Source organism: Microcebus murinus, chromosome 5, assembly GCF_040939455.1.
Source record: "Microcebus murinus isolate Inina chromosome 5, M.murinus_Inina_mat1.0, whole genome shotgun sequence".
Taxonomy (NCBI): Eukaryota; Metazoa; Chordata; class Mammalia; order Primates; family Cheirogaleidae; genus Microcebus; species Microcebus murinus.
The window spans coordinates 65,890,807-65,918,247 of record NC_134108.1 but is presented as its reverse complement, the minus strand read 5'-3'; the positions used below and the strand labels follow the sequence as shown (position 1 = coordinate 65,918,247).

At 38.6% G+C, this 27,441-nt stretch overlaps 1 protein-coding gene and 1 pseudogene across 3 annotated transcripts in view; one reads left to right on the top strand and one right to left on the bottom strand.

Moving 5' to 3' along the window:
• MDN1 (midasin AAA ATPase 1) overlaps window positions 1-13,741 on the bottom strand; it is a 145,184-nt gene extending 131,443 nt beyond the window's left edge. For all 3 annotated transcript variants that reach the window (XM_020287041.2, XM_020287042.2, XM_020287044.2), the window contains exons 1-2: window positions 13,485-13,741; window positions 3,702-3,928 (exon numbers count right to left, since the gene is read on the bottom strand). In XM_020287041.2, the coding sequence (XP_020142630.2) occupies window positions 3,702-3,928; window positions 13,485-13,586 (329 nt within the window). In that variant the 5' untranslated portion in view covers window positions 13,587-13,741. The remainder of the gene's footprint in view (window positions 1-3,701; window positions 3,929-13,484) is intronic.
• Window positions 13,742-13,972: 231 nt separating this feature from the next.
• On the top strand, window positions 13,973-16,011 carry LOC105863589 (heterogeneous nuclear ribonucleoprotein A1-like; annotated as a pseudogene).
• The last annotated feature ends 11,430 nt before the right edge of the window (window positions 16,012-27,441 follow it).

Sequence of the window (27,441 nt, the reverse complement as noted above, 5' to 3'; positions counted from 1 at the left end):
AGAATGAAGAAAAATGAGAAGAGCCTAAAAGATGTATGAGACACTAACAAAAGGACCAAACATACATTCTGAGAGTCTCGGAAGGAGGAGAGATTTTTAAAGGGACAGGAAAGCCCATCTGAAGAACTAATGGTCAAAAACTTTTCAAATCTAAGGAAAGAAATGGACATATAAATTCAAGTTCAAAGAATTTCAACAACAGTAAACCCAAAGAGACTCACACTGAGCACCTTATAAGCAAACTGCAAAGTCAAAGACAATCGTGAAAGCAGCAAGAGAAAACCAACTTATCACATTCAATGAAACTTCTATAACATTATCAGTGGATTTCTTGGTGAAATCTGGTGGGCCATAAGATAATGGGATGATATATTCAAAATGCTGGAAAAAAAAACAAAAACAAAAAACATCACCACCACCAAATTAATAAACCAACAATACTGTTTCCAGCAACAATGTCCTTCAAAAAAGAAGAAAAAATTAAGACTTTCCAGGTAAAAACTGATATTTGGTAACATTTTAAATGCCAAGATCAGCTATGATCATTTTGATTTGTAATTTTTTCCCTTTTTTTCATTTTAATAGATTTAGAGGGTACAAGTTGAATTACATTACATGTATATGTATATATTGTATGATCATGAAGTTTGGGCTTTTAGTGGGCTTTTTAGTGGCTTGAGCTTGTAATCCCAGTGACTTGGGAGGCTGAGGTGGGAGGATCGCTTGAGGCCAGGAGTTCGAGACCAGACTAGACAACACAGTGAAACTCTGTCTCTACAATAAGTAAGTTTTTAAAAATTAGCCAAGCATGGTGGTGCATGCCTATAGTCCCAGCTACCCAGGAGGCTGAGGCTAGTTGCTTGAACTCAGGCTACAGTGAGCTATGATCACACCATTGCACACTTCAGCCTCAGTGACAGCATGAGACCCCATCTCTGAAGAAAAAAAGGAAGAAAAAAATTAAATGACAAAAATATTTTTTAAAACCTATGAATCTATGTTAATGGGTATACAGTATATAAAGATTTAATGGGACACATGAGCAGTAAGATGACCTCAGCTAAAGAAAAAGAAAAAAAAAGAAAAGAGAAGAAAAAAGAGAATTAAATAAATAAATAAATAAATAAATAAATAAAATAAGATTCAATGGGACATCAGTAACATAAAATGGGAAGGGCAGAGCTATATAGGAATACAGCTTTTATATGCATATGAAACTTAAGTTAACAGTTTAAAATACAATGTTTTAACTTTAGCATATTTTATATATTGCAATGACCACAAAGAAAATATAGAGAAAATATGCACAAAAGAATGAGAAGGGAATCAAAACATGCATTGGGAAAAAAATCAACAAAACATAAAGGCAGGCAGTAAAAAACGAAGGGCAAAAAGATACAGGACATATAGAAAATGACAAACAAAATGGCAATTACTGGCCGGGCGCTGTGGCTCACGCCTGTAATCCTAGCTCTTGGGAGGCCGAGGCGGGCGGATTGCTCAAGGTCAGGAGTTCGAAACCAGCCTGAGCAAGAGCGAGACCCCGTCTCTACTATAAATAGAAATAAATTAATTGGCCAACTGATATATATATATATAAATTAGCCGGGCATGGTGGCGCATGCCTGTAGTCCCAGCTACCCGGGAGGCTGAGGCAGAAGGATCACTCGAGCCCAGGAGTTTGAGGTTGCTGTGAGCTAGGCTGACGCCACGGCACTCACTCTAGCCTGGGCAACAAAGCGAGACTCTGTCTCAAAAAAAAAAAAAAAAAAAAAAAAAAAAAAAAAAAAAATGGCAATTACTAATTCTTGCATAACACTAATTACTACTTTAAATGTAAATGGATTAAACTCCCCAGTCAAAAGACAGATTAGCTGAATACAGAAAAAAGCAGGCTCCAAGTATATGTTGCCTACAAGAAACTCATTTTACATCTAAGAACACACACATAATCTGAAAGTGGAGATATGGTAATAAAATATCCCATAGAAATGATAACCAAAGAGAGCAAGGGTGGCTAACCTACTAAAAGACCACAGATTTTTTTTTTTTTTTTTTGCCTAAAACTATGGTGTTCAAAGGACCACAGACTTTAAATCAAAAACTGTTACAAGAAACAGAGAAGAAAAAAATAACAGAAGAAAAAAAAAGAAGCAAAGGGCATATACAAGGGTAAAAGGGTCAATTCACGAAGAAGATACAATATTTCAAAATATTTTATGCACCCAGCATCAGAGCTCCTAAAGGTATAAAGCAAACTTTTAAAAGAATTACAAAGAGAAATAACACAGTAATGCTAGAAGACTTCAATATTTCACTTTTAATAATGGATAGAACAACCAGACAGAATATAAATAAACAAAAAGACTAGAACAAGACTACAGACCAACTGGAGCAGAGACCTACGTAGAATGTTCCTCCCAAGAACAGAATATATATTCTTCTCCAGTGCATTTGGAACATTCGAGGATAGACTACATATTAGGAAAGAACATAATCTGAACAAGTTTTAAAAGACTAAAATTAAACAAAGAATCTTTTCCTATCACAATAAAATGAAACAAATCAATAGAAGAAAAACTGGAAAATGCAAATATATGGAAACTAAACAACTAAATGGGTTAAAAAATAAGTCACAAGGGAAATTAGAAAACACCTTCAGACAAATGAAACAAAAACATAATAAATCAAAACATACGGTATGCAGTAAAAGCAGTTATCAACAGAGAGGTTTATAAACACATACATTAAAAAAAATAATCTCAAGTTAATAACCTATCTTTACAACTTAAGGAACCAGAATAAGAACCACTAAACCTAAAGATAACAGAAGAAAACAATAAAAAGTAAAGCAGAGATTAATGAAATAGAGAATAGAAAAAACAAAAACTGATAGAAACTGAGAGTTTTTGAAAGATCAACAAAATTGCAAATCTTTTCCAAGACTAACAAAAAAGAGGACTCAAATCAAAATGAAAGAGGAGACATTATAACCAATGTCACAAAAACAAAAAGTATTATGAGAGAAAGCTCTGAACAATTGTATGCCGACTTAGAATAGATAAACTTCTAGAAACACATAACCTATCAAGACTGAATCATGGGTGAGTACAGTGATCTTAGCACTTTGGGAGGCCCAGGAGGACTGCTTGAGCCCATGAGTTTGAGGTTGCAGTGAGCTATCACAACACCACTGCACTCCAGCCTCAGTGACACTTTAAAAGATAAATACGTTAAAATTCAATTCTACTACAGTTTCTTGCACACTGATTCAGCTAGATTTGTAGAAAGTTGGAAGGGACACTACAGCCAGCACTTCAAATCCACCCCCTCAGCTGCTTCAACAAGAAATCTCACCCATCTGAGGTGGATGCTGTAAAAGCCTCACCTGAACCTCATTCAAATCTGTCTCATGCATGTTTCGCCACATAATGCAAACCTTGAGTGGATTGGGAACATATCTTGGCCATTTTTCCAGACTGTTTTCATGACCGAGATTTAAAAGAAACCTAGTAAATGCTTATTGAACTGAGCTGGATATATGGATTCTGCTGTGATTATCTTTATAAAACAGTACTACTTATCTCTCTCCTTTGTGTATTTCCCTTTTTCCTTCTCAGCTCAGACTCCTCCTTACTTCCCAAGGCGGATCGGGTTCTAACACCTCAAGGAGAAACACGAAGAATAAAACTGCTACTCACGGGAGGACATCAGGATGGTTACCAATGAGTTTGCTCATTGACACACACAGCCTTTCATGTAGATCATGGTTGACCTGGCCTCCAGCTTTAATGGCCTCAGCATTCCTTTCCAGCAAATCCAAAAGGAGAGGGCGCAGCTGGTGACCAACCAGAACAGTACAATCCTTGTCTAGGAGCAACTGTGCTAAGGCATTCAGGATACACTGGCGATCTTGAGGTGTCCACACCTGAGAAAAAGGCAAAAGAAAATATCTATGTAAACAATATTCGTTTGCACTGCTAGAGAAGAACACAAACGAGTTCTATCTTGGAATCAAAATATCCTATTTCCAGACTTCAGAAGTGAGTTTCTCCCATAAAATACAGTGGGGTTTCTTTCTGGAACAGAGGATTAGAGTCAATTTAATGTAAAGGCTGTTGCAAATAAGTTTCACTCTACTGTAGCTTTAGGTAAATGGGATTCCACTTAAATGCTACACAGCTTCCCTGAAAAATAATCTGTGTTTCAGCATCTCCACATTCTCCAGAAAATCCAAAACCCTAGTATTCCTTAACTCTTTAAGGAAAACATAGGAATTTTGCAGTTAGTATGCAAAACTGCCAGCTCTCTTGAGAAAAGAACAGAGGTAGGAAATTAATTCCTAGAAACGAATGATATCCCTAATCAAGGCTATCAAGGTTTCGGCCTCTATTTAATAAACAAAACAGATCCAAAGTGGACAGCTACACTTTGATAAGATGAAATAAAACACAAAATTCTAGTGCTTGGGCTCTGAATATCCATAAGCATAAAAAGGAATACTAAAAATTATGTAGAGGGTATTATATTGATCGTGTGTGTACAAGTTTGCAGAACCCTTTCTGCCTGGCAATGTGACAGCAGATTTAAATTGCCAAAGAGGTACATGCCCTCTGACCCTGCAAGTCCAATGCCATGACATGATCTTAAGGAGTTTCATGCTAAACTGTTATCTACAAAGTGCACCTTGAACACATCCTAAATACCATGTGCAAAAATATAACAAGTTTTTCCAAAACTGTTTCTCAGAAAACAAGAGGTCACCTTACACATGAGCTCTTACAGTCTTCCATGTTACAAGGCACTCTCTCATGATAACACCTGCTTCAAACAGAATAAAGCACTGATTGGGGAAAGATGTTATCTTGAAACAATTTCTGTTGATATTAGTTCTGCAGCTCACGGTAGGTGCAGTGAAGGATTCCATAAAAACGGAGGCAAAGAAATTTAACAGATTTGGCCAGGATTCACAAGGGCATGACCTTACATTTTCAACTGATGAATGTCCCTATAAACAAGCCTTCTAAAGATACAATTTTTAAAATAACAACTGGTAACCTCCAAACAAAACAAAACCAGCTGTCCTAAACATGTTACATAAATGGATATTTGTAGACTGAGAAAAAACTTCCAGAGACAACATGATAAATTTTCTCTTCAGTGTCCTCCCAGTGGCTCATGCCTGCAGTCCCAGCTACTTTGGGAGGCTAAAGCCAGAGGATCATTTGAGCCCAAGTGTTCAAGGCACGCCTGGGCAACACAGTGAGGCCTTGTTTCTTAAAAAAAATTGGTTTCTTCAAAGCATAATCTGGAAAACTGTGTCAGAAGAATTATTTTTTTAAAATCAACTTTTCGAGATATAATTTATGTATTATAAAATGCACCCATTTAAGTATACAGTTTTTTAACAAAAGCGCACACCCATGTAAGCACCATCCCTTCAAGTTCAGCTGCAGCGAACCCCACCACCCCAGGCAACCACTGACAGATTTTTATTACTACAGATTAGACTTGCCTGTTCTAAAACTTTATATAAATTAAATCATACAATACATACTCTTTTCCATCTGGCTTCTTTACTCAGCATAATGCTTTTGGCAATCATCCATGTAGCTGTATACATGGACAATTTATTCCATTTTATTACTAAGTACTATTTCACTGTATGAATTTACCATAATTTATCTAGTCACATCCTGATAGATGTTTTCACAGTTCTCAGCTACCATCAATAAAGCTTCTATAAACATTCATGTATAAGAGATTCATGAACATACATTCATTACTTACACTTTTTCATTTCCCAAGAGTGGGACTGCTGGATTATACATATGGTAAACTATAGGCTCTACTTAAAAATAAATTTTAACATTTTAAAATTTGTTTGAACTCTAGTTAATAATAAAAAGAGGGGAAAAAAGAGAAACAAAATATTACATACTTTTAAATTTTAAAAATTAAAATAAATTTTAAAAAATAAAGATTAAAAAATTAATTTTTTAAAGATATTCTTAAATGTTTAACTACTTTTTAAATTAGGGATGGGTGTAGTGGCCCATCCCTGTAATCCTAGCACTCTGGGAGGCTGAGGCAGGAAGATCATTTGAGCTCAGGAGGTCAAGACCAGGCTCAGTAAGAACTAGATTGCATCTGTACCAAAAATAGAACAAATTAGCGGGTGTGGTGACACACACCTCTAGTCCCAGCTACTCAGGAGGCTGAGGCAGGAGGACTGCTTGAGCTTAAAGAGTGTGAGGTTGCAGTGAGCTATGATGACACCACTGCACTTTACCCGGGGTGACAGGGCAAGACTATCTCAAAAAAACGGAGTGGGGGGGAGGGAGGATTAAAAAGAAAAATAAATTTTAATTTTTAAATTAGGTTATCTAGGCTGGGCATGGTGGCTCACGCCTGTAATCCTAGCACTCTGGGAGGCCGAGGCGGGCAGATTGCTCGAGGTCAGGAGTTCTAAACCAGCCTGAGCAAGAGCGAGACCCCAGCTCTAGTATAAATAGAAAGAAATTAACTGGCCAACTAATATATACAGAAAAAAATTAGCCAGGCATGGTGGCGCATGCCTGTAGTCCCAGCTACTTGGGAGGCTGAGGCAGCAGGATTCTTGAGCCCAGGAATTTGAGGTTGCTGTGAGGTAGGCTGACGCCAGGGCACTCACTCTAGCCTGGGCAACAAAGCGAGACTCTGTTTCAAAAAAAAAAAAAATTAGGTTATCTACTCAGCATTTGTACAAGTTCTTAGTCATTTGTACAAGTTCTTAATAACCAACAGTCCTTTAACATCCACTCTAAGAAATCTTTCTCTATCTCAATCTTGTGAAGATTTTTGCCCTATTTTTTCCTACAGGCTTTAAATTTTAGGTTTATGTATACAACAACGCATCTCAAGTTAATTTATGGGTTTGATATAAGGTGGGGTAAAGGTTCATTTCTTCCCCTATGAATATCCTTCAGTCCAGCAAAAATTGTTTAAAAAAACCAAAACTATCCATTCCCCGTTTAATTCTTTGACAATTTTATTAAAATCAATTGACATTATCATACGTGGGTGTACTTTTATATGCTCTATTCTCTGTGTTTATCATTACACAAATACCACACAGTCTTGATAACTGTAGCTTTATATGTCTTGAAATCAGGCAGTTTAAGTCTTCCAACTTTCTCTTTTGCAAAATTATTTTGGCTATTCTACTTAACTTGCTTCTACACACACACACACACACACACACACACACAAAGCCCGCTGAGATTTTGACTGGAATGGTTTTAATTTATAGATCGATTTGGATAAGATAGAAATCTTATCCTAACACATTGTCTCTCAATTCTTAAACATTTTTCCAGTTATTTAGGTCTTATTTACCAATGGTTTATAGTTTTACAGTTTCCAGTGTACAGATCTTGCATATGTTTTGTTAAATTTATCACAGTATTATTTTTAGAAGCTTTTGTAAACATTGTTCTAAAATTCATTTCTCAATTATCTTAAATATAAATACAACTTTTATTATTGACCTTGTATCCTGTGACCTTACAAAGTTTACTTGATTATGAATATTCCTTAAGATTAACTCTATATAAAATTCTGTACTTAGCAAATACACTTTTATTATTTTTTTTTTTCTTTTATGTCTAGAGAGGATGTGACACTTTTATTTTTTACTTTACAATCCCATACAGTCTTTCGTATTCTTGTCATAAGGCACTGGCTAGGAACTCCGATATATTGTTCAACCCAAGCAGTAAGAACAGGCATTCCTGCTCTATTCCTGTTATTAACTATGATCTAGTTATAGGTTTTTGAAGATAATCTTTACCAGCTTTAGCAAATTTTGTTCTACTCCCTGCTTGTTTTGTCTACTTTTTGAGTGGGCTTTGGTAGTTTATAATCTTTAAATGCTCCTTTCATCTAAGGATTGGCATAAAATTGTTCATATTAGTCACTCATCTTTTTACTGTGTTTAGGATATATAATGGTGGTCTTCTGTATTTTCTGAATTTTCTAAATTTTCTGCCATGAATATTATTTTTCTTTTTTTTTAATTTCAGCATATTATGGTACAAATGTTAAGATTACGTATATTGCCCATGCCCCCCCTCGAGTCAGAGCATCAAGCCTGACCATCCCCCCAAACGTTGCACATCTCACTCACTGTGTTTGTATATACACTTCCCCTCCTCCCCCCTAAACATTATTATTAATACTAGTTAATGAGGCTTAGAAAAACAAATACACATTTTACTAAAACCCAAAAAAGGGTAAATGCCAGTCCAACAAGAAAAGGGGTCATGTAGACTAGGAAACCTGTGAGCATTTGACGGTGGGGGTTATAGAAAAACTACACAACCAGCTTTCTCCTCTGCAAGCCCAGGCCCTTTGCTAGCCAAAGTATCTTTGATGGTATCAGCTGACCTGCTGCTGTAGGCAACAGAAATAAAGCAATAAATGCTAAAGGATTTACTTCCTAAACCTGTGACTATTCCTGTAACATTCAGGTCATTGTATTTTTAGGAAATCCTGCCTTTCTCCTTATAAACTGAGATTCACTGAAAAAGGGAAAGGGCTACATTCCTTGTGGTTACCCTTCCTATTTTCTCACTTCTCTAATTTTCTGGGATGCTCAAATGGGTTTTATTTAGGTGGCTGGGCTATAGGCAAGTATGAGGGAAGCTGAAGGATGCTGATTACTTAATGGGAGAAAAAACACTTTAAGATGGGGCTCTCAGCTCATCTCTTCCCACCAAAAATATCAACCATTTCAGTCCCTTTGCTATAAAGGCAACAAAATGAATCAAATTTACCAAAATTAGCCTAGGAAAATAGAAAAGGAGAGAACATTTTTTTCATATTTGTATGTCTGTATATTTTGTATATTGAGAATGCACTGTGGTAGTGAAACTACTACATTTTCATATTCATATGCTAACTGGTCAGTTAGCCCTTCTCAAAGCAGAGTTAATTGAAGGTATAAAGCAAGTTTTTCTTTGAAAATTTATCTCACCTCAGAGTTTTTATTAATAATTACCTGTTATCAGCTGAAATGAGGATATGCACCTAATGAGTGACAATACCTAGGGTACCCTATAAAACCCAAGCAATAGAGAAAACCTTGTTTTCTCTAAATTTTTCCTACTTCTGATTATTTTCATAATTACACTACAGAGTTGCTTTTACTACAGTTGAACCTGAGTTAAAAATAGGATTGAAGAGTCATCATTTGATTAAAACACTGGAAGTTTTTCAAAGCTGCCTTCTGCCAAAAATAAGTATCACAATTTATGAGTACATTAATCTGTTCATTCAGTCAATAAACATTACTGCTTACTACATGTCAGACACTGTACTGGACACTAGAGTCCCTTCTCTTAAGGGTTCAGTCCCCCACCCCTGGTCTTTGGACCACTACTGTTCACAGCCTGTTAGGGACCAAGCCACAGAGCTCCATCATGCCCCCGCCACTACTATCCATGGAAAAATTGTCTTCTATGAAACCAGTCCCTGGTGACAAAAAGGTTGGGGACCACTGTCTTAAGGTACTCTCAACCAACTGGTTGAGTTAGCTGAAGGTACTCTCAACTAATTGATCAGTTAATTGAAACAAAGGGGTAAGTAGGAAAAATAAAGGGGAAAATCAGAGCAGTCATCTGGAAAAGGCAATTGCAAAAGTGGTCTTCCAGAACACAAAGAGAAGTTAATTGAGCAAGGGGCACAGAACACAGAAACATTCTAAGGAAAGGAAATGCGAAGTCAATGAGGCAAGAAATAGCAAGGGAAGACCTAGACAAGAATAGCATAGTGTAACAGGAGGTGACTCCAGTCAGCAACAACAGGGAGTAACAACCTGTGGTCATTCTGGGAACCTTAGCACAGCTGCATTATCAAGCCCTGGGCAGAAGAGTGGAAAATCAGGCTGGGGCAGAGTTTCCTTCTTAATTTTGCACTACTGCCATTAGGAGCTGCGTAATTCCTTGTTAGAGGGAATTGTCCTGTGCATTATAGGATGTTTAGCAGCATCCCTGGCCTTGATGCACTAGCAGCACCCCCACCATAAACAGTTGTGATGCCAAAATGTCTCCAGATTTGCCCCAGGGACATTATTCCCCCCATCCATCCCCCCAACCATAGAGCTAGAGGGATATGCTGGAGAAGCATCAAAAGAACACATCATATACCATTTTAGAAAGCTTGGGGTTTGATTCTGGAGACAATGGGGAGCTTTATGCAAAATGGTGACAGATTCAGATTTATCTCATTAATAATTACATTAAGTGACCAGAACAGGGAATCTATAGAGTAAAAAAGTAGGTAATTATTGTTTGGGATGAAGAATGATGTCTAAAGGGCATAAAGGTTTCTTTCTGAGGTAATGAAAATGTCCTAAAACTGACTGGTGACGGTGGCACGTATCTGTGAATACAGCAGTCCTCTCCTTATCCAAGAAAAATACATTCCAAGACCCCCAGTGGATGCCTGAAAGTCCTGAGAGTACCAAACCCTATATATGCTATGGTTTTTCCTATATTTATATATACACACCTATGACAAAGTTTCATTTCTAAACTAGGCAGTGAGAATAAAATAGAACAATTATAACAATATACTATAAAAGTTATGTGAATGTTGTCTCTCTTAAAATGCCTTATTGTACTGTACTCGCACTTTTTCATGTTCTGATGTGAGATGATAAAATGACTATGAAGGTGAATGACATAGGCATTTAGGTGTAGAGTTAGGCAACTACTGACCTTCCGGACAATACAACAGGAGGATCATTTGCTTCCAGTGATCCTGGATCATTGAGCCTCAATGACGTCAATGACTAGCAGGTGGGTAACATATACAGCGTGGATATACTGGCCAAAGGGATGATTTACATCCTTAGAGGAACAGGGTGGGATAGGACAGGTGGGACACCTAGAGATTTCTTAACACTACTCAGAATGGCACAAAATTTAACACTTATAAATTTATTTCTGGAATTCTCCATTTAATATTTTTTGGATCTCAGCTGACTGTGGTAACTGACACCATGGAAAGCAAAACCATGGGTTAGGAGAGACTACTGTATAACAAAAACCTCTGAACTGTACACCTTAAATAGATGGATTATATGGTATGTGAATTATATTTCAATAAAGCTGTTTTGAAAATAAGTATTATTACAGTCCACATTTAATGCTTACTTACCATGTGCCTGGCACTATGGTAAGCTCCTCATACGTGTTACCTAGTCCTTTCAACAGCCTCATTTATAGCAATAGTAAAGGCACAGCACTTGCTATATTTTCGACATTTATTCCTTATAGCAACCCATAAATTAAATATCATCCCTATTTTACAGACAGGGAAGCTGGGGGGAAAAAAAAGTTAAAGCCACAAAGCGGGTAGTAGAACCTGGAATCCATGTCACAGAGCCTAGTTCCAGAGTCCCTGCTTTTAACCACTCCCTGTAACTAACTCTCTTGCAGCTACTATATGTAATATAAACTTAATCTAGAAACAGATTTAGGGGGGTTAACTTGCCCAAAGGCATGAAAGCAATTAAGTAAAAGAAAATGGACTTAAATTTTCAGTCACAAAAATCAGATCCAATGCCCTAGCATGCTCTTAACCACTCTGCTCTTCTTGAAGATAGTGATAAAGGAAGGGATGGTAGCGGTAGTAGAAACAAAGTTGAAGGAACAGATTCAATACTTAAAGCAAGAATCAAAAGAACCTTCTTCTCATATGTCTAGAAGAAGAAATGACTGCAGACAGTTTTTTATGATGTGTGACTAGATAGAGGATATCACTAGCTGAGATTGCTGCTTTCCAATAAAAATATTTTGTTTCCAAAAATAGAGAAAAAAATAGAATGGCAACACAATCAACTCTTCTGAGTGAAAGGCTTCAAATTGTTCCCCCAAATGGAAAGGAACAAGCCTGGAAGACATTTCTGAGATTAGATAGAATTTGACAACGTGAGGCAAAGGAAGGGGAGAGGCAATTATATCCCAATCTCCTTACATCAACTGAAATTTCTAGTAGCTTTCTAGTTCAGTAGCATTTACCATTAAATTTCTAAAATCTACCTGAGTGTTTCTTACACTTCAATGTCAGAATCCCCTGAAACCTTATCTAATAAAGGTTACAAACCATTTTTCCACTACATCCCAACACATAAACACCAATTTTTCCTCCAATTACAGTGGGAATCATAAATCCCCTGGAGTTAGTGCAAAACCCTAAATCCAGAAACTGTGCTTTAAATTCTATGACCGCTTATAGAAAAATACCTCTAGTAACAATAATGAAGAGAGCTTCCACAAACTCAGGTCATCTAAACTGATTATCTCTTTCCCTAGCCAAATTCACCAAAAAAAAAAAAAAAAATCAGTTTTCTTTCTAGAACTCCCCATTTGTGTAATTCCCTTCATTCCATCTTCACTAGAGGCTTGCTGGCCAGAAATCCAGAAGACATATTCGACTGGCCTTTGATTCTCATGATTTTTTTGTCACTATACAGAAATGTCTCTCGTATAAGTTCCCAGCCGCTACAGACTGCCCAGGTCCCTCAGTCTCTCACGCAAAATAATGATGTTCCTTTCTAAGCAATGGAATGCATGTGTGGGCAATGCATTTGTGACTGAATTAGCGAGTTCCACATACTGGAGTTACAGAAATAAAAGCACATTTTCTATTCTCAAGAAGTTTACAGATACTGGGGGTGGGTAAGCGTAAAATATGAAATTAAAATGCAACGTGAAAAGATGCGTAATAAGAGTCCGCAACTCGAGTCAACGAGAGAAGGTTCTTGAAAATCCAAAGACCTATTTCCCAGAAAACTCTAGTCCACTTCATAATTCCTACGATTAATTTACAACAGTTAACAATAGCTGCCGTGCTTTGTCCTTCAGTTGGTTTTAATTGTTTATGAACTGTCTCCAAAAATAGCTGCAAAATTCCCTTAGGGCAGAGACCACAACGGATTTATCTATTTCCTTACACAGCCACATTCCACCTTTACGCATAGCAGGAAAGCGATCAATACTTGTCAATGAGCTGAAAAGGAACCAGGCAAAAAAGAAAAACAGTCACATAAACTAACGGGGGTGGCCGGACTACGCACACTTAGGTAATACGTTCACAGTCAAAAAGGCAGAGACGCACCCTCAATTTCAGAAAAACAAACCACATTTTTTTCCGAAGGCCATGTCGGCCACTCACAGCTGGAGCGCTGCACAGGGGTGGGAGGTGGCGGGAAGGGGGCTGGAAGCGTCCCCGCAGATAAAAACAACAGGCTCCTTCCAATCGCCTCAAACACGCGCAGCCGCCTCCGCCACCCGCCAGCCCCCGGGAGGTAGACAGAGTAGTAAGACGCCGCTTCTCCCTCCCCTTAAAGAAGCGCGGCTCCGCGGAGGAGCGCAGGGCGAGCCCGAGGAGGATGACCAGGGTCTGTCTGGAGCTTTCTTTCTCCCTCGTCCTCTCACCTGCTTGGCCAAGAACCTGCCCAGCTCGCTGCGGCTCTTCTCGTTCTTGGCTGCGATTAACCGCAGCGGCACGGCCGCCACCTCTAGCAAGAGGTGCTCCATGACCCAAGGCCCACCGTCCGGGCGGCCACCTGCGCTCCCCGCCTCGTGCTCAGCGTCCCGAGCCGCCGAGGTCCCTGCGCCGGAGCCGCCACCGACTACGCCCCCACGGAAAGTGCCCGCCGCTGCCCGGCCGACACGGGGAAATCTGCGGCACACGTGGGTGAGCACACGGCGTCTCGCGTCATCAGCCGGCGACAGCAATGGATGCTGGGCGCTACCGACCCCGCCCCCTCAGGGACGGAAATGCCGGGCGTCACTATCGCGTCAGTTCCGGTAGGGAATCAAAGCTTAAAGGGCTTTTGTGAGCCGGTAGCGTTCCGTGGATAATGCAAACTCCCGGACTCAGCACGTGGCTGGACTGAGAGAAGATGCCACTAGGCCAAGGGATGCAAGGGAGAGGCGTGTGATCTAGCCCATCCGGCCTCCCTCTGCCTCAACACACGAAAAGATCAGATGTGAAAGAAAAGGAGATTCATTCGCCTCTCTGACCCAGCAATTCCCCTTCAGGGACTCTAGCCTACAGAAATTCTTACAGAAGTGTGACAAGGACACACCTTGCGGTTTTCTTAATAAAAATAGTTGGAAGTAAATGTTCAATTTGGGAATATTCAAATACAGTATGGTATATACATTTTAGGATATTCTGAAGACATTAAGAAGAATAGAGTACATAAAACTAAAAGTGCATTTACTTGTGTGTGAAGGTCAAGAACAAGCCAAACTAATCAGTGATTACAAAATGAAACTAATGGTTGCCTTTGAGGAGTATTGACTGCAAAGGGGTCTGAGGACATCACCCAGGGTGATAGAAATGTTTCATCATTTTCGTCTGGGTGGTGGTTAGAGTCAGAGTAGCCTACACCTACACAAAAGATTTGTGCACTTTGTGTAAATTATATTCTAAAAAATGTTTTGGAAGCAAGTAAATCCTTTGGTACTGATACAGGCAAATCTCCAATGACAAGCGTATAGTATGATTCAACTTGTTAAAAAATGCCCGTCTTTTCTCTCTCGCTCTCTGGCAAAAAAAAAACCAACAACAACAAAAAAAACTGTTAAAAATGTACTTGATATCTGCCGGTTGACGCTGCTGAGGAAGCATCGTTAAAGTCTCTCTTCCCACTGCCGTCCTGTCTAAATCAGAGTCTCCTAAAGAACCCAAACAGCTAGGGAAGCTTTTCATCAGAGAGTTGAGCTTTGAAACGACAGATGAGAGTCTGAGGAGCCATTTTGAGCAATGGGGAACGCTCACGGACTGTGTGGTAGAGATCCAAACGCCAAGCACTCCAGGGGCTTTTGGTTTGTCACATATGCCACTGTGGAGGAGGTGGATGCAGCAATGAATGCACGGCCACACAAGGTGGATGGAAGAGTTGTGGAACCAAAGAGAGCTGTCTCCAGAGAAGATTCTCAAAGACCAGGTGCCCACTTAACTGTGAAAAAGATCTTTGTTGATGGCATTAAAGAAGATACTGAAGACCCAAGATACTGAAGACCCTAACCTAAGAGACTATTTTGAACAGTATGGGAAAATTGAAGTGATTGAAATCATGACTGACAGAGGCAGTGGCAAGAAGAGGGGATTTGCTTTTGTAACCTTTGATGACCATGATTCTGTGGATGAGACTGTCATTCAGAAATACCATACTGTGAATGGCCACAACTGTGAAGAAAGGAAAGCCCTCTGGAAGCAAGCGATGGCTAGTGCTTCATCCAGCCAAAGAGGTCGAAGTGGTTCTGGAAACTTTGATGGTGATTGTGGAGGTGGTTTTGGTGGGAATGACAACTTTGGCTGTGGAGGAAACTTCAGTGGTGGATGTGGCTTTGGTGGCAGCCTTGGTGGTGGTGGATATGATGGCAGTGGGGATGGATACAATGGATTTGATAATGATGGAAGCAATTTTGGAGGTGGTGGAAGCTACAATGATTTTGGCAATTATAACAGTCTTCAAATTTTGGACCCATGAAGGGAGGACATTTTGGAGGCAGAAGCTCTGGCCCCTATGGTGGTGAAGGCCAATACTTTGCCAAACCACGAAACCAAAGTGGCTATGGTAGTTCCAGTAGCAGCAGTAGCTATAGCAGTGGCAGAAGGTTTCAATTATTCCCAGGAAACAAAGCTTAGCAGGAGAGGAGAGCCAGAGAAGAGACAGGGAAGCTACAGGTTACAACAGATTTGTGAACTCAGCCAAGCACAGTGGTGGCAGAGCCTAGCTGCTACAAAGAAGACATGTTTTAGACAATACTCATGTGTATGGGCAAAAAACTCGAGGACTATATTTGTGACTAATTGTATAATAGGTTATTTTAGTTTCTGTTCTGTGGAAAGTGTAATTCAACAAAGGGTTTTCAACAAGTGCATTTCAACAAAGGGTTTTAATGTAGATTTTTTTTTTGCACCCATGCTGTTGATTGCTAAATGTGATAGTCTGATCATGATGCTGAATAAATATGTCTTTAAAAAAATGAATTTGAATTTTTGTCGTAGGATTTGAATGTTTCCTTCTGAGGGTACTCAAACAATCTCAAAACTGCCAAACCAAGTGAACTGTAAAAATGGAACGTAATACGTTGTTAATGGAAAAAGACCCAAGCTCTGTACTGAACTGAAGCACATGGCCTCAAGAGATCCTGAGGCCATGTGAAACGTGCCAGCAGCAGCTGGGTTATACTTTGGTTTTATACATTCATTGGGGGAGGGAGGGTTAACAGGTAATAGGTGGGTTTAAAGATACCTTGATTTGTAATTGGTTAAAGAAATGAAGCTTTGTCTAAAGTAGAGGTCCTCAAACTTTTTAAACAGGGGGCCAGTTCACTGTCCCTCAAACTGTTGGAGGGCTGTGGCGCACATTCCACATATGCTCACTGTGGGCCCAGGACAGGACTGGCAGCTGCAGCAAAAACATCCGGTGGGCCGGATAAATGTCCTCACCTGCGGGCTATAGTTTGAGGACGCCTGATCTAAAGGCTTGGAGTATTTTAACTTAAGGATGTCTGTTAATCAGAAACAAGCCACCAGGCCTTTACTGAAACTCAAGTGATCTGTTAAGTAAATTGATGGCCAACTGGTGTGGTTTAAGCTTTGTCTTGTATACCCTTAGGCCTGTTAATGATTTAGCATCTTATTGTTAGAAAGCATATCTCCAAGAAGGAAGGGGACATGACCTCCTTTCTCATGGACCACAACTCAGCTTTAGGGTTTTCTAGGGTCCCCTTGGCCAAGAGGGAGTCCATTCATTCAGCTGGGGAACTTAAGATTTTATTTAACTTCACACATTTCCAAATAAATAATATAAAAACAAATTCCAGGAAGATTGAGAGGGTTCCATGAGGACATAGCACAATGAATTGTGGGGGTGAGGGGAAACTTCCCTTTCACCCTGGAAGGTTCGCTGGAAGATCAATTCACTCACAATAAGGTAGATTAATAAGAGAAAGACTCACGGTAGTAATATTCTCCAGGCATTACGGGTTTGGGGGGCCATAAAGTCACAACTAATGGACACAGTGAGCATTGTAGAAGGGAAGGGCATGCCTCTAATCCTTGCTTGGGTGAGGCAAAGACATAAAATGTTTGTACCCTCATAATATCCTGAAATAAAAATAAAATAAAATATATATGTATATATAAATAACATATTTTATATAACTACATATAATTTTATACATAATAAACTACATAATATGACATAATTTTATATATACACTTACATAAATTTGGCTGTGATTTTTTAACCAGATTAGATCTTTTTTTTTTTTTTTTTTTTTTTGAGACAGAGTCTCACTTTGTTGTCCAGGCTAGAGTGAGTGCCGTGGCGTCAGCCTAGCTCACAGCAACCTCAAACTCCTGGGCTCGAGTGATCCTTCTGCCTCAGCCTCCCGAGTAGCTGGGACTACAGGCATGCGCCACCATGCCCGGCTAATTTTTTTTATATATATATCAGTTGGCCAATTAATTTCTTTCTGTTTATAGTAGAGACGGGGTCTCGCTCTTGCTCAGGCTGGTTTTGAACTCCTGACCTTGAGCAATCCGCCCGCCTCGGCCTCCCAAGAGCTAGGATTACAGGCGTGAGCCACAGCGCCCGGCCTAGATTAGATCTTATAAATTAAATTTTATTATTTAATTAAATATAAATATAGGCCGGGCATGGTGCCTCATGCCTGTAATCCTAGCACTCTGGGAGACCAAGGCGGGAGGATTGCTCGAGCTCAGGAGTTCGAAAACAGCCTAAGCAAGAGTGAGACCCCGTCTCTACTATAAATAGAAAGAAATTAATCAGACAACTAATATATATAGAGAAAAAATTAGCCAGGCATGGTGGCGCATGCCTGTAGTCCCAGCTACTTGGGAGGCTGAGGCAGCAGGATCGCTTGATCCCAGGAGTTTGAGGTTGCTGTGAGCTAGGCTGATGCCACGGTACTCACTCTGGCCTGGGCAACAAAGTGAGACCCTGTCTCAAAAAAAAAAAAAAAAGACAGACACAGTTTTATTGACCATGGGCATGGGGAGAATCACAGAGTGATTACTCAATATCCCAGTGGGGTCCAGAAATTTATATACCCTCATTTTAGAGGAGAGGGGGAAGTGAGTAATAAAGGTCATTCTGTTTCAGGGCAATAAATAGCTACTAAGTAGGATGTATAGATACTTGGGGGAATGAGTGGATGGGGGAAACTGACTTATAAATGATTCTCATTGGAAATTAAATTAACCTGAGATACGGGTATTATATTTAAAATGATTTGGGCCAGGTCTGGTTGCATTCTTGATCTTTTTTCCTATAATATATTGAAATAACATGGAGGGGAAGGGAAATTATTTATTTTGATGGGTCTGGTTTTTTATATGAAGAAAGAGGGAACCCCATCCAAGCCTGTTGATCTCTAAGGACCTTTAATTCAAAATACTCTTTATACCAAAGAGTCATATTTTGGGATGAAATTTCCTGAGCTCCTTCAGAATGAAAACAACCCACAACTAGGTACAGGATCTTTAAAGATGTCTAGGGTCTAGAAGCTTCCAAGAATCAGGGAAAAGGAGGAGAAGCTGAGGGAAGAGGGGAGAGGAAAAGAGAGAGGAAAGAGAGAAGAGGAAATGGGAGAAGGGAGAGTGAAGACAGAGAACTAAAGAAGGGTCAAAGATCAGACTGATATTAGACTTAACAGCAATACTAGAACTTGGAAATCTGTGGGAGAATTACTTCCAGTGTAGAAGTCAATGCTTTGTTAGCCATCAAAAATTGTGACTTTTCATGAGAAATGAAAAACCTCAAAAACGTAGTCATATAGTCATATAATACACCCTTGTGTCTATTCTCAGGAATAGGATGAAATAGGTGCCCCTCAAACAGAGGGTATAAACCAAGAAAAAGGAAGATATGAGATCTAAGAAACAAGATTTAGCACAGAAAGAAAAAGTAAAACAATTCCCAGAATGAGTGTTTTTGTTTGTTTGTTTGTTTGTTTGTTTTGAGACACAGTCTCACTCTGTTGCCCTCTTGAGTGCCTTGTCTTGTCGTCAGCCTAGCTCACAGCAACCTCAAACTCCTGGGCTCAAGCGATCCAACTGCCTCAGCCTCCCAAGTAGCTGGGACTACAGGCATGCACCACCATGCCCGGCTAATTTTTTCTATTTTTAGTTGCTTGGCTAATTTCTTTCTATTTATAGTAGAGATGGGGTCTCACTCTTACTCAGGCTGGTCTCAAGCAATCCTCCCACCTCAGCCTCCCAGAGTGCTAGGATTACAGGTGTGAGCCACCTCGCCGGCCTGAGAATGAGTGTTAAGGAAAATCCAGAACTTTCAGCTGGGCAGCAGAAGGAAAATTAACAACTCTCAAGTAACTAAATTAACTGATCAGATCAGTAGTTGCCTGGATTTGGGAATGGAGGAGAAGATTCCCAGGAGACAACATTTTGGGGTAATGGAAATGTTCTAAGACTGGATTTTGATAATGGCGGAAAAATTGTATACATTTACTAAAATTATTGAATTATACACTTAAAATGGATGGATTTTATGGCACATAAACAATATCTCATGAAAGCTCTAAAAATAATAATAAGGAAGGAATAAGGTATATGTAGGATAGAAGAAACAAGATTGGCAATGTGTTAATTCTTGAAACTGGATGTTGGTTAATAGCTTATTGTACTCTTCTTTCTACTTTTGTATATGTTTGAAATTTTTCACTTAAAAAGCAGAAATAATATTTTTTTAAAAAGACTATGAGTGAGTCAAAAGGACTTGGGTGTCAACTTGAAGAGGCTATCATTGACCAAGATGATGTAATCTGAGCTTCAATAAAGATATCCATTGCAATGAACTGAAAGTCATTATTTAAAACCATAAATATATAATAATAATTTTCAAAATTAGTTACCTTTGGATAAGAAATCCATGTTGAAAGGTGGTAAATAAAGGGAAGAAAATTTTAAGTGTGTCCTGCTTTTCATATATGAATTATACCACTGAATGATAATAAGTATCTCTTCCTAAAAATATTCCAGCTAATATGAAAAAGAATTGACAGAATTAGAATATCACTATTTTGCCACTCAAATTAATCAATTGATTTAGCCATTAAGCATTAATGGCTGCAAACATCTAAAAAGGAACAAAAACCTGGACTTTAGGTGGCTCTTGATATAAGAACATGATACTACCCAAAGTCTTGCCAAAAGGATCAAACCTCTGATCAACCTATCAATTTCAAAAAAAAAAAAAAAAGGCAGATAGAAGAATATGTTAAACTATACCACTGTGAATTTGTAATCTGAAAAACTCAAACTGTGGGAGATTCTACAGAACAAAAGCTCAGCTTTTTCAAGACATAAATTTAAAGGAAAAGAAAAGTATGGGAGTGGCCAAGTCAGGTGGCTCATGCCTGTACTCCTAGCACTCTGGGAGGCTGAGGAGGGAGGACCACTCAAGGTCAGGAGTTCCAAACCAGCCTGAGCAAGAGTGAGACCCCATCTCTACTAAAAAATGGAAAGAAATTAATTGGCCAACTAAAAATATACAGAAAAAATGAGCTGGGCATAGTGGCGCATGCCTGTAGTCCCAGCTACTCAGGAGGCTGAGGCAGTAGGATCGCTTAAGCCCAGGAGTTTGAGTTGCTGTGAGCTAGGCTGACACCACGGCACTATAGCTGGGCAACAAAGTGAGACTCTGTCTCAAAAAAAAAAAAAGAAGAAAAGTATGGAAGGGAAAACTATATTGTAAGATACAATAAAATGGATTGAATATGTGCCCCCAAAATTCAAATGTTGAAGCCCTATACACTCCCTTCCCTACCCCCCCTGTGTGATGATATTTGGAGATGAGATCTTTGGGAGGTAAATTAGGGTTAGATAAAGTCATGAGGGTAGAGGCCCCAGGATAGGATCAGTGCCCTCATAATAAGAAAAAGAAACATCTCTCTCTCTCTCTCACTCTCTTTCTCTCTCTCAATGTGAGGATACAGTAAGAAAGTGGCCATCTGCAAAGCAGGAAGGGAGCCCTCACCAGACATTAAGTCTGTTGGCACCTTAATCTTGGCTCTCTTAGCCTCCAGAACTGTGAAAAGTTTGTTAAATTAAAGGGATTCACAACATGCAATCCCAAAATAGGCCATTTTGGCATATTGATTATTTTGAGCTACAGGAAATTGAGAACCGGCCAACTCAGTAAAAGCTCTTTACTTCCCCTTGAGCTTCCTAAAAAAAGTATAACTTTTCCCATTTACAAAGGAAATTTATATGTATAAAGGAAATTTCCATTAGTAGAGGTACGCTTTAGAGGAAGACAATACTCTAAGACAACATTTATTACTTGAGAGACTCATGTACAGAACAAGGCAAGCTTTACTCACCATATATTTCCACCTCTCCTCTTACCATAATTTGCCTCCACCATCCTGCCCCAGAAGCTCAGAATTCCTATTCCTTTCTGTAGCTCAGGATGATATTTGCCTCAATCATCTGGCTGCTTCCTTGAGTCTCATATTTTTATGGGACTCTTGTTCATATGAATGTAATTAAAATTATTTTTCTAGATTTCAGTTTCTTGAGCATAAAGAAAAAAAAATAAATAAAATTATTTTTCTCCTGTTAATAATCTGTTTTAGGTCAATTTAATTCTTAGATTAGTCACAGAACCTAGAAGGGGTAGAAGGAAGAATTTTTCCTCCCGCAGAAAGTCACCCAGTCTACGGATTTTTCTATAGCAGCATAAACTAAGACAGAGACTTAGAAGACTTAGAAGATTTTAAAACACAGACAAGAATAGATTATGCGTCTAGGGATACACACTTAGGTAACAAAAGCATAAAGAAATGTAAGGAAGTTGTTATACTGAAAGTTAGAATAGTACTTCCTTTTGGGGGAGAAGAGGAGTTGTGATTGGTACAGGGCTCATAGAGAGGCTTATAAGTTCTATTTCATGACCTTGGTGGCAGTTGTAAAGGTAATTGCCTAATAAAGATTAATCTAAACTTTCAAACTTTCATATTGTAGAGTTTTCTAAGTCTATGTTTCATAATTTAAAAGTTTTAAAATATAAATACATGAAATGCAAATAAAAAATGCAGACAAGTCAGAAGTAGAAGGTCTCATTTTTCCCAGGTACTTTTTTTTTTTTTTTTACCTCTAGTTATTACTATGAAAAAATTAACCAGATGTGGTAGTGCACACCTGTTGTCCTAGCTACTAGGAAGGCTGAGGCTGGAGCATTGCTTGAGCTCTGGAGTTCAAGGCCAGCCTGGGCAACACAGTGAAACTCCAACTCTAAAAAAAAAAATTATTGGTACCTCACCAGGGTAATTGGAAGTATTGTATGAAGTTAAAAGATCATTAAACCAGCATCTAAAAATCTGGATCATTTTTTGCACCTTTTCTATTGATGGAGTTCAGGATACACCACCCCAAAATACGACTGTAGGAGACCAGAATATACCACCCCAAACACACCTCTTTTGCATAAAGATTATTTTGAGCTGATTATCTTGAGAAAGAGCAGACACAGAAGCTTTGAAAGCAGAGCAGAAGTTACTCTTTTATAAGAGAAGTTTGTAGCTATGAAGGAAATCTCCATTTGTAAGTTTGTCTCCCTCTCTTTATAAGGAAGAGAAGGATAACTAAATTACTAGAGACTTTTATCAATAGAGAAAACATGAACATAAATCTGCATAAGAAACCTTGCTCTTGTTTACTTACTTCCCCCTCCCCGTTACCACCTCATAACCAGCCTTTTTGTCACATCCTTCTTTACTCCTTTCAGCAAACAATGGTATTTAAACCTTAAGTCAAAGCCTACGTTTTTGAGATTTACTCTGGAAGATGTACTTATTTTTTCCTGGATATCTTCCATGTATAAGGTATACATTTTAATAACTTTCAGTTGTTTTTCTCTTGTTAATCTGTCTTATGTGACAGGAGTCCATTCCAATTAAGAACTTAGGGTAGAGGAAAAGTTATTAATATTTTTTTCCCCTACAGTTCTGGCTATGAAAGATAGAAAACTCTTTTTCCCCTACTACACCATTAACTAGCTGTATGATCTAGGTTAATCACTGAAGGGATCACAATATGTCACCTCAAAATATGTTACTTTGATATAAGGATTGTTTTGAGCTATAGATAAATCAGAATCAACAGATGCAGAAAAAAGTCTTCTTATACATTTCATTATCTGATTAAAAGCAGAAACTTCTGAGAAATGAGGAATGCCATAGATCCCATCTCCTGGGAGAGTTTTATGGCCATAAAGAAGATACAAAGTCAGCACCAATACAGACCCTATGAACAAACCTAAATAAAATAACCCTTTATTTTCTCTTAGTTTTCCTCATACCTTCCTACAAAAAAAAAAAAAAAAAAAAAAAAAAAGCCAGGCTGGGCTTGATTCCCTGGCTTCAAGCAGTCCTCCCCCTCCCAAACTGCTGGGGTTGCAGGTGTGAGCCACTGTGCCTGTTCCCTCTACCTGAGTATTAGGTCTTTGACCTTCCTTTCTAGATTGTGATTCCATACAGAGTAAGGCTTCTTATCTTTTTACCTAGCATTATTGGTGCTCATCAATATTAAGTGCATTGAGGAATAAAACTCATGTGTTCATGCATCTGTTAAAAGTTTTGGTAAATGTTCAATGGAGAAAAATGTAAACAACATGGTAAAATGACAGTTCATTTCTTTTATTTGGGATACTATGGGTCACCAGAGTCATAGATTATTTGAGTGTGTCCATGCCTATGCTGATTTGGACATTGATGAGCAAGAACCCGGTAGTGGTAGTAGATTGTGAACTGGCCCGTGTTCAGTCATCTTTGTCTGTTTACAATGGACAGCTACTGTAGTTTCCCATTTATAGTACTTCTCAGTTCCTTTCTCTGGAAATGAATCTTTGCTTTTGTTAGACTTAAAAAAAAAACTGATAAACAATTTTTAGGGCAGTTTTAGGTTTATGGAAAAATGAGCAGAAAGTACAGAGTTCCCATATACTCCTTTACAAGCATTCCCCCAAGGGGTTCCTTATTATTTACAACTTGCACTAGTGTGGTACATTGCAGATCCAATATGGTACATTAATGTTAACTAAAGTCCATATAGTAGTTTACATTAGGGTTCATTCTTTCCGTTGTGCATTCTATGGGTTTTGACAAATGTGTGATGACATGTATCCACCATTATAGTGTTATACAGAATAGTTTCACTGCCCTAAAAATCCCTGTGTTCCACCTATCCACTCCCTTTCCTCCCCTGCTACAACCACTGATTGTTTTACTGTCTCTATTGTTTTACTGTCTTTCCAGAATGTCATATAGGAATCATGTAGCCTGTTCAGATTGATTTTTTCTTTTCTTTTTCTTTTTTCTTTTCTTTTATTATTATCACTTTTACTTTTTTTTTTTTTTGTCACAAAGTCCAACGTCTAAAGCATTAGATTGGGATTTTTCTTTCCTTTTTTTTTTTTTTTGAGACAGACTCTTGCTGTGTCACCTAGGGTAGAGTGCAGTGGCATCATTATAGCTCACTGTAACCTCAAACTCCTGGGTTCAAATGAGTCTCCTGCCTCCCTGCCTTGGCCTCCCAAGTATTTGGGACTACAGGTGTGTTCCACCACACCCAGCTAATTTTTCTATTTTTCCTAGAGATGAGGTCTCGCTCTTGCTTAGGCTGGTCTTGAACCCCTGAGCTCAAGCGATTCTCCTGCCTTGGCCTCCCAGAGTGCTAGGATTACAGGTGTGAACCACTGTGCCTGGCTAGAATGGCTTTTTTCACTTGGCAATATGCATTTGAGCTTCCTCCATGTTTTTTTTTTTTGTGTGTGTGTATTGTCTCTTCATATTTTTTTTGTGTTTTGATAGGTTATTTCTTTTTATCACTGAGTAAAATTCCATTGTGTGGTTTGTTTATGTACTCACCTATTGAAGGACATCTTGGTTGTTTATAAGTTTTCACATTTAATAAAGCTGCTATAAACATTTTTTTTTCTGAGACAGAGTCTTGCTCTGTTGCCCAGGCTAGAGTGCTGTGGCATCACGCCCGCCTGTTTAGGTACTTTTAACTGATTTATTTGTTGGTGTTTTTATGTTGCCCTGATAGCATTTGAAGTGTTTAAAGCAGATCAAATGTATTATATCTATAAATGGAGTTAAGAATATAATTAAAGGGAACTTAATTAACTATAGTCTATAAAGGGAACATTATTTAAGTTCATCAAACATTAAAATCTGCCTCTGGTTTTCATTCTCACATTTTATGCAACAATTTAAATAAAATTCTCCATGTTTTGCCATTTACTGTTATTCTATAATAGTTATTGAATGCTGTATAACAAATTAAAACATCAACCATTTTACAATGTTTAATAATGAGAATTTGGGCAAGGTTCAGCTGGGCAGTTCTTCTGCTCCATGAGGTGTTGACTGAGGACATTCAGTGTATTGAGCTAGTGGATGGGCTAGTCTGGAGTTTCCAAGATGACTTCACTTACAGGTCTGGTGTTTTGGTGTGATGGCTAGGTTGGGCTCAGCTAGAATAGACAACTGGAATGCTTACATGACAGCTCAGGTTCCCAGAGTTACAAAGTGTGTGTTCTAAGAACCTTGGTTAGAAACTTCAGGACTTCTATGTGCTTATCTTGGAAGTTCTAGAATGTGACTCTTATTGTATTTTATTGATTAAGCAAGTCGCTGAGCCCAGCCCAGATTCATGAGGAAGGGAATTAGAGTCCACCTGTCAAGGGGGAGGGGGTAGCAAAGAATTTGCAGTTATCTTTATCTACCACTACTGGATCTACTTTTTGAGATTTCAGATAGAATTTTCCAGAGCACTTTCACCTAAATTATTTGAGTTAAGGAACTTCTAAAAATTCTGTATAATGCTGTCAGGGCTGAATTTAGAATGTTTGCTTCTTCTTCTTCTTCTTCTTCTTCTTCTTCTTTTTTAGACAGAGTCTTGCTCTGTTGCCCAGGCTAGAGTGAGTGCTGTGGTGTCAGCCTAGCTCACCTCAAACTCCTGGGCTCAAGTGATCCTTCTGCCTCAGCCTCCCGAGTAGCTGGGACTACAGGCATGCGCCACCATGCCCAGCTAATTTTTTCTATATATTTTTAGTTGTTCAGCTAATTTCTTTCTATTTTTAGTAGAGACGGGTCTTGCTCTTGGTCAGGCTGGTTTCCAACTGCTGAGCTCAAAGGATTCTTCCACCTTGGCCTCCCAGACTGTTAGGATTACAGGCTTGAGCCACCATGCCCGGCATCTTCCAGACTCTTTAAAGAACAGAACTAAGAAATACATGTTTTTAAAAATCATGAGTTCATGTTGACCATTTCCAATTCATATATAACAGTGCGGTCTTTTTCTCCTAATTTTTTTTATTTTTTGTTTGAATTTTTTTCTCACTAAAAATCTTGATTCCTAAAAAATATTAACAGATTATATATTTCTTCTAAAACATACATAAAATGGTTTCAAAATTACATTCTCAATACTATTAATATAACACTACTACAGGAAGAACAAGATTTCTTTGCAGTTCCTTAGAATATATCTAACTAATGATGTACAGCACTGATTAAGAAAAAAAAATCAAGCTTTTAAAGAACTTAAGTTAGTTTAATTCAACAGTCTTAAGGACTATAGACTGAGGCCTGGGAACCTGGGAGCAGTCCTTCAGAGAGGCTATGTCAGACTGCTCTAGCACAGTATTTCAGACCACTGCTTATATACAGGTGATGGAGGTTCATTATATTCAACATCACATCAAAGTTTGGACTCAAGAGTACATCTGGTTATAGATTACAAAGGAATAATCAATAACCCAGTCAGATGTTATTTTATGTGTAGAAAAAGGCAAGGACTAAGGTCATTTATCTTCTAAGGAATGTAGTGACTCAAGTGAAAGATGTAGGGAGCCACATGCTGTACCCTGTTTTGTCTTTAAAACATCTTTGTGGGGAGCTGCCGGTGGTCACAGAGTCAGGGGCTTCATGAAATGAGCAAACATGGCTTCTTACATTTGTAACTTTGTCTCACAACAGTCTGAACACTCTGTTCAAATGTCACTTGAAATAATTATTTTCTTAGTGTGTTTCTATTTCTTTTTTTAACATAGTTTAATTTTTAACATTTATTTTCCATTTTAGCATTTTTCTTTCTGATTTAATTCAATATTTTAATATGATAAATGGTTACGTAGTTCAAAAGTAAAACGTTATAAAAAGGCAAACTCATATGGGGTGTGAATTATATCTCAGTAAAGCTGTTATTTAGAAAAGCTGGGCACAGTGTCTCATTTCTATAATCCCAGCACTTTGGGAGGCTGAAGCAGAAGGATTGCTTGAGGCCAGAAGTTTGAGCCCAGCCTGGGCAACATAGCAA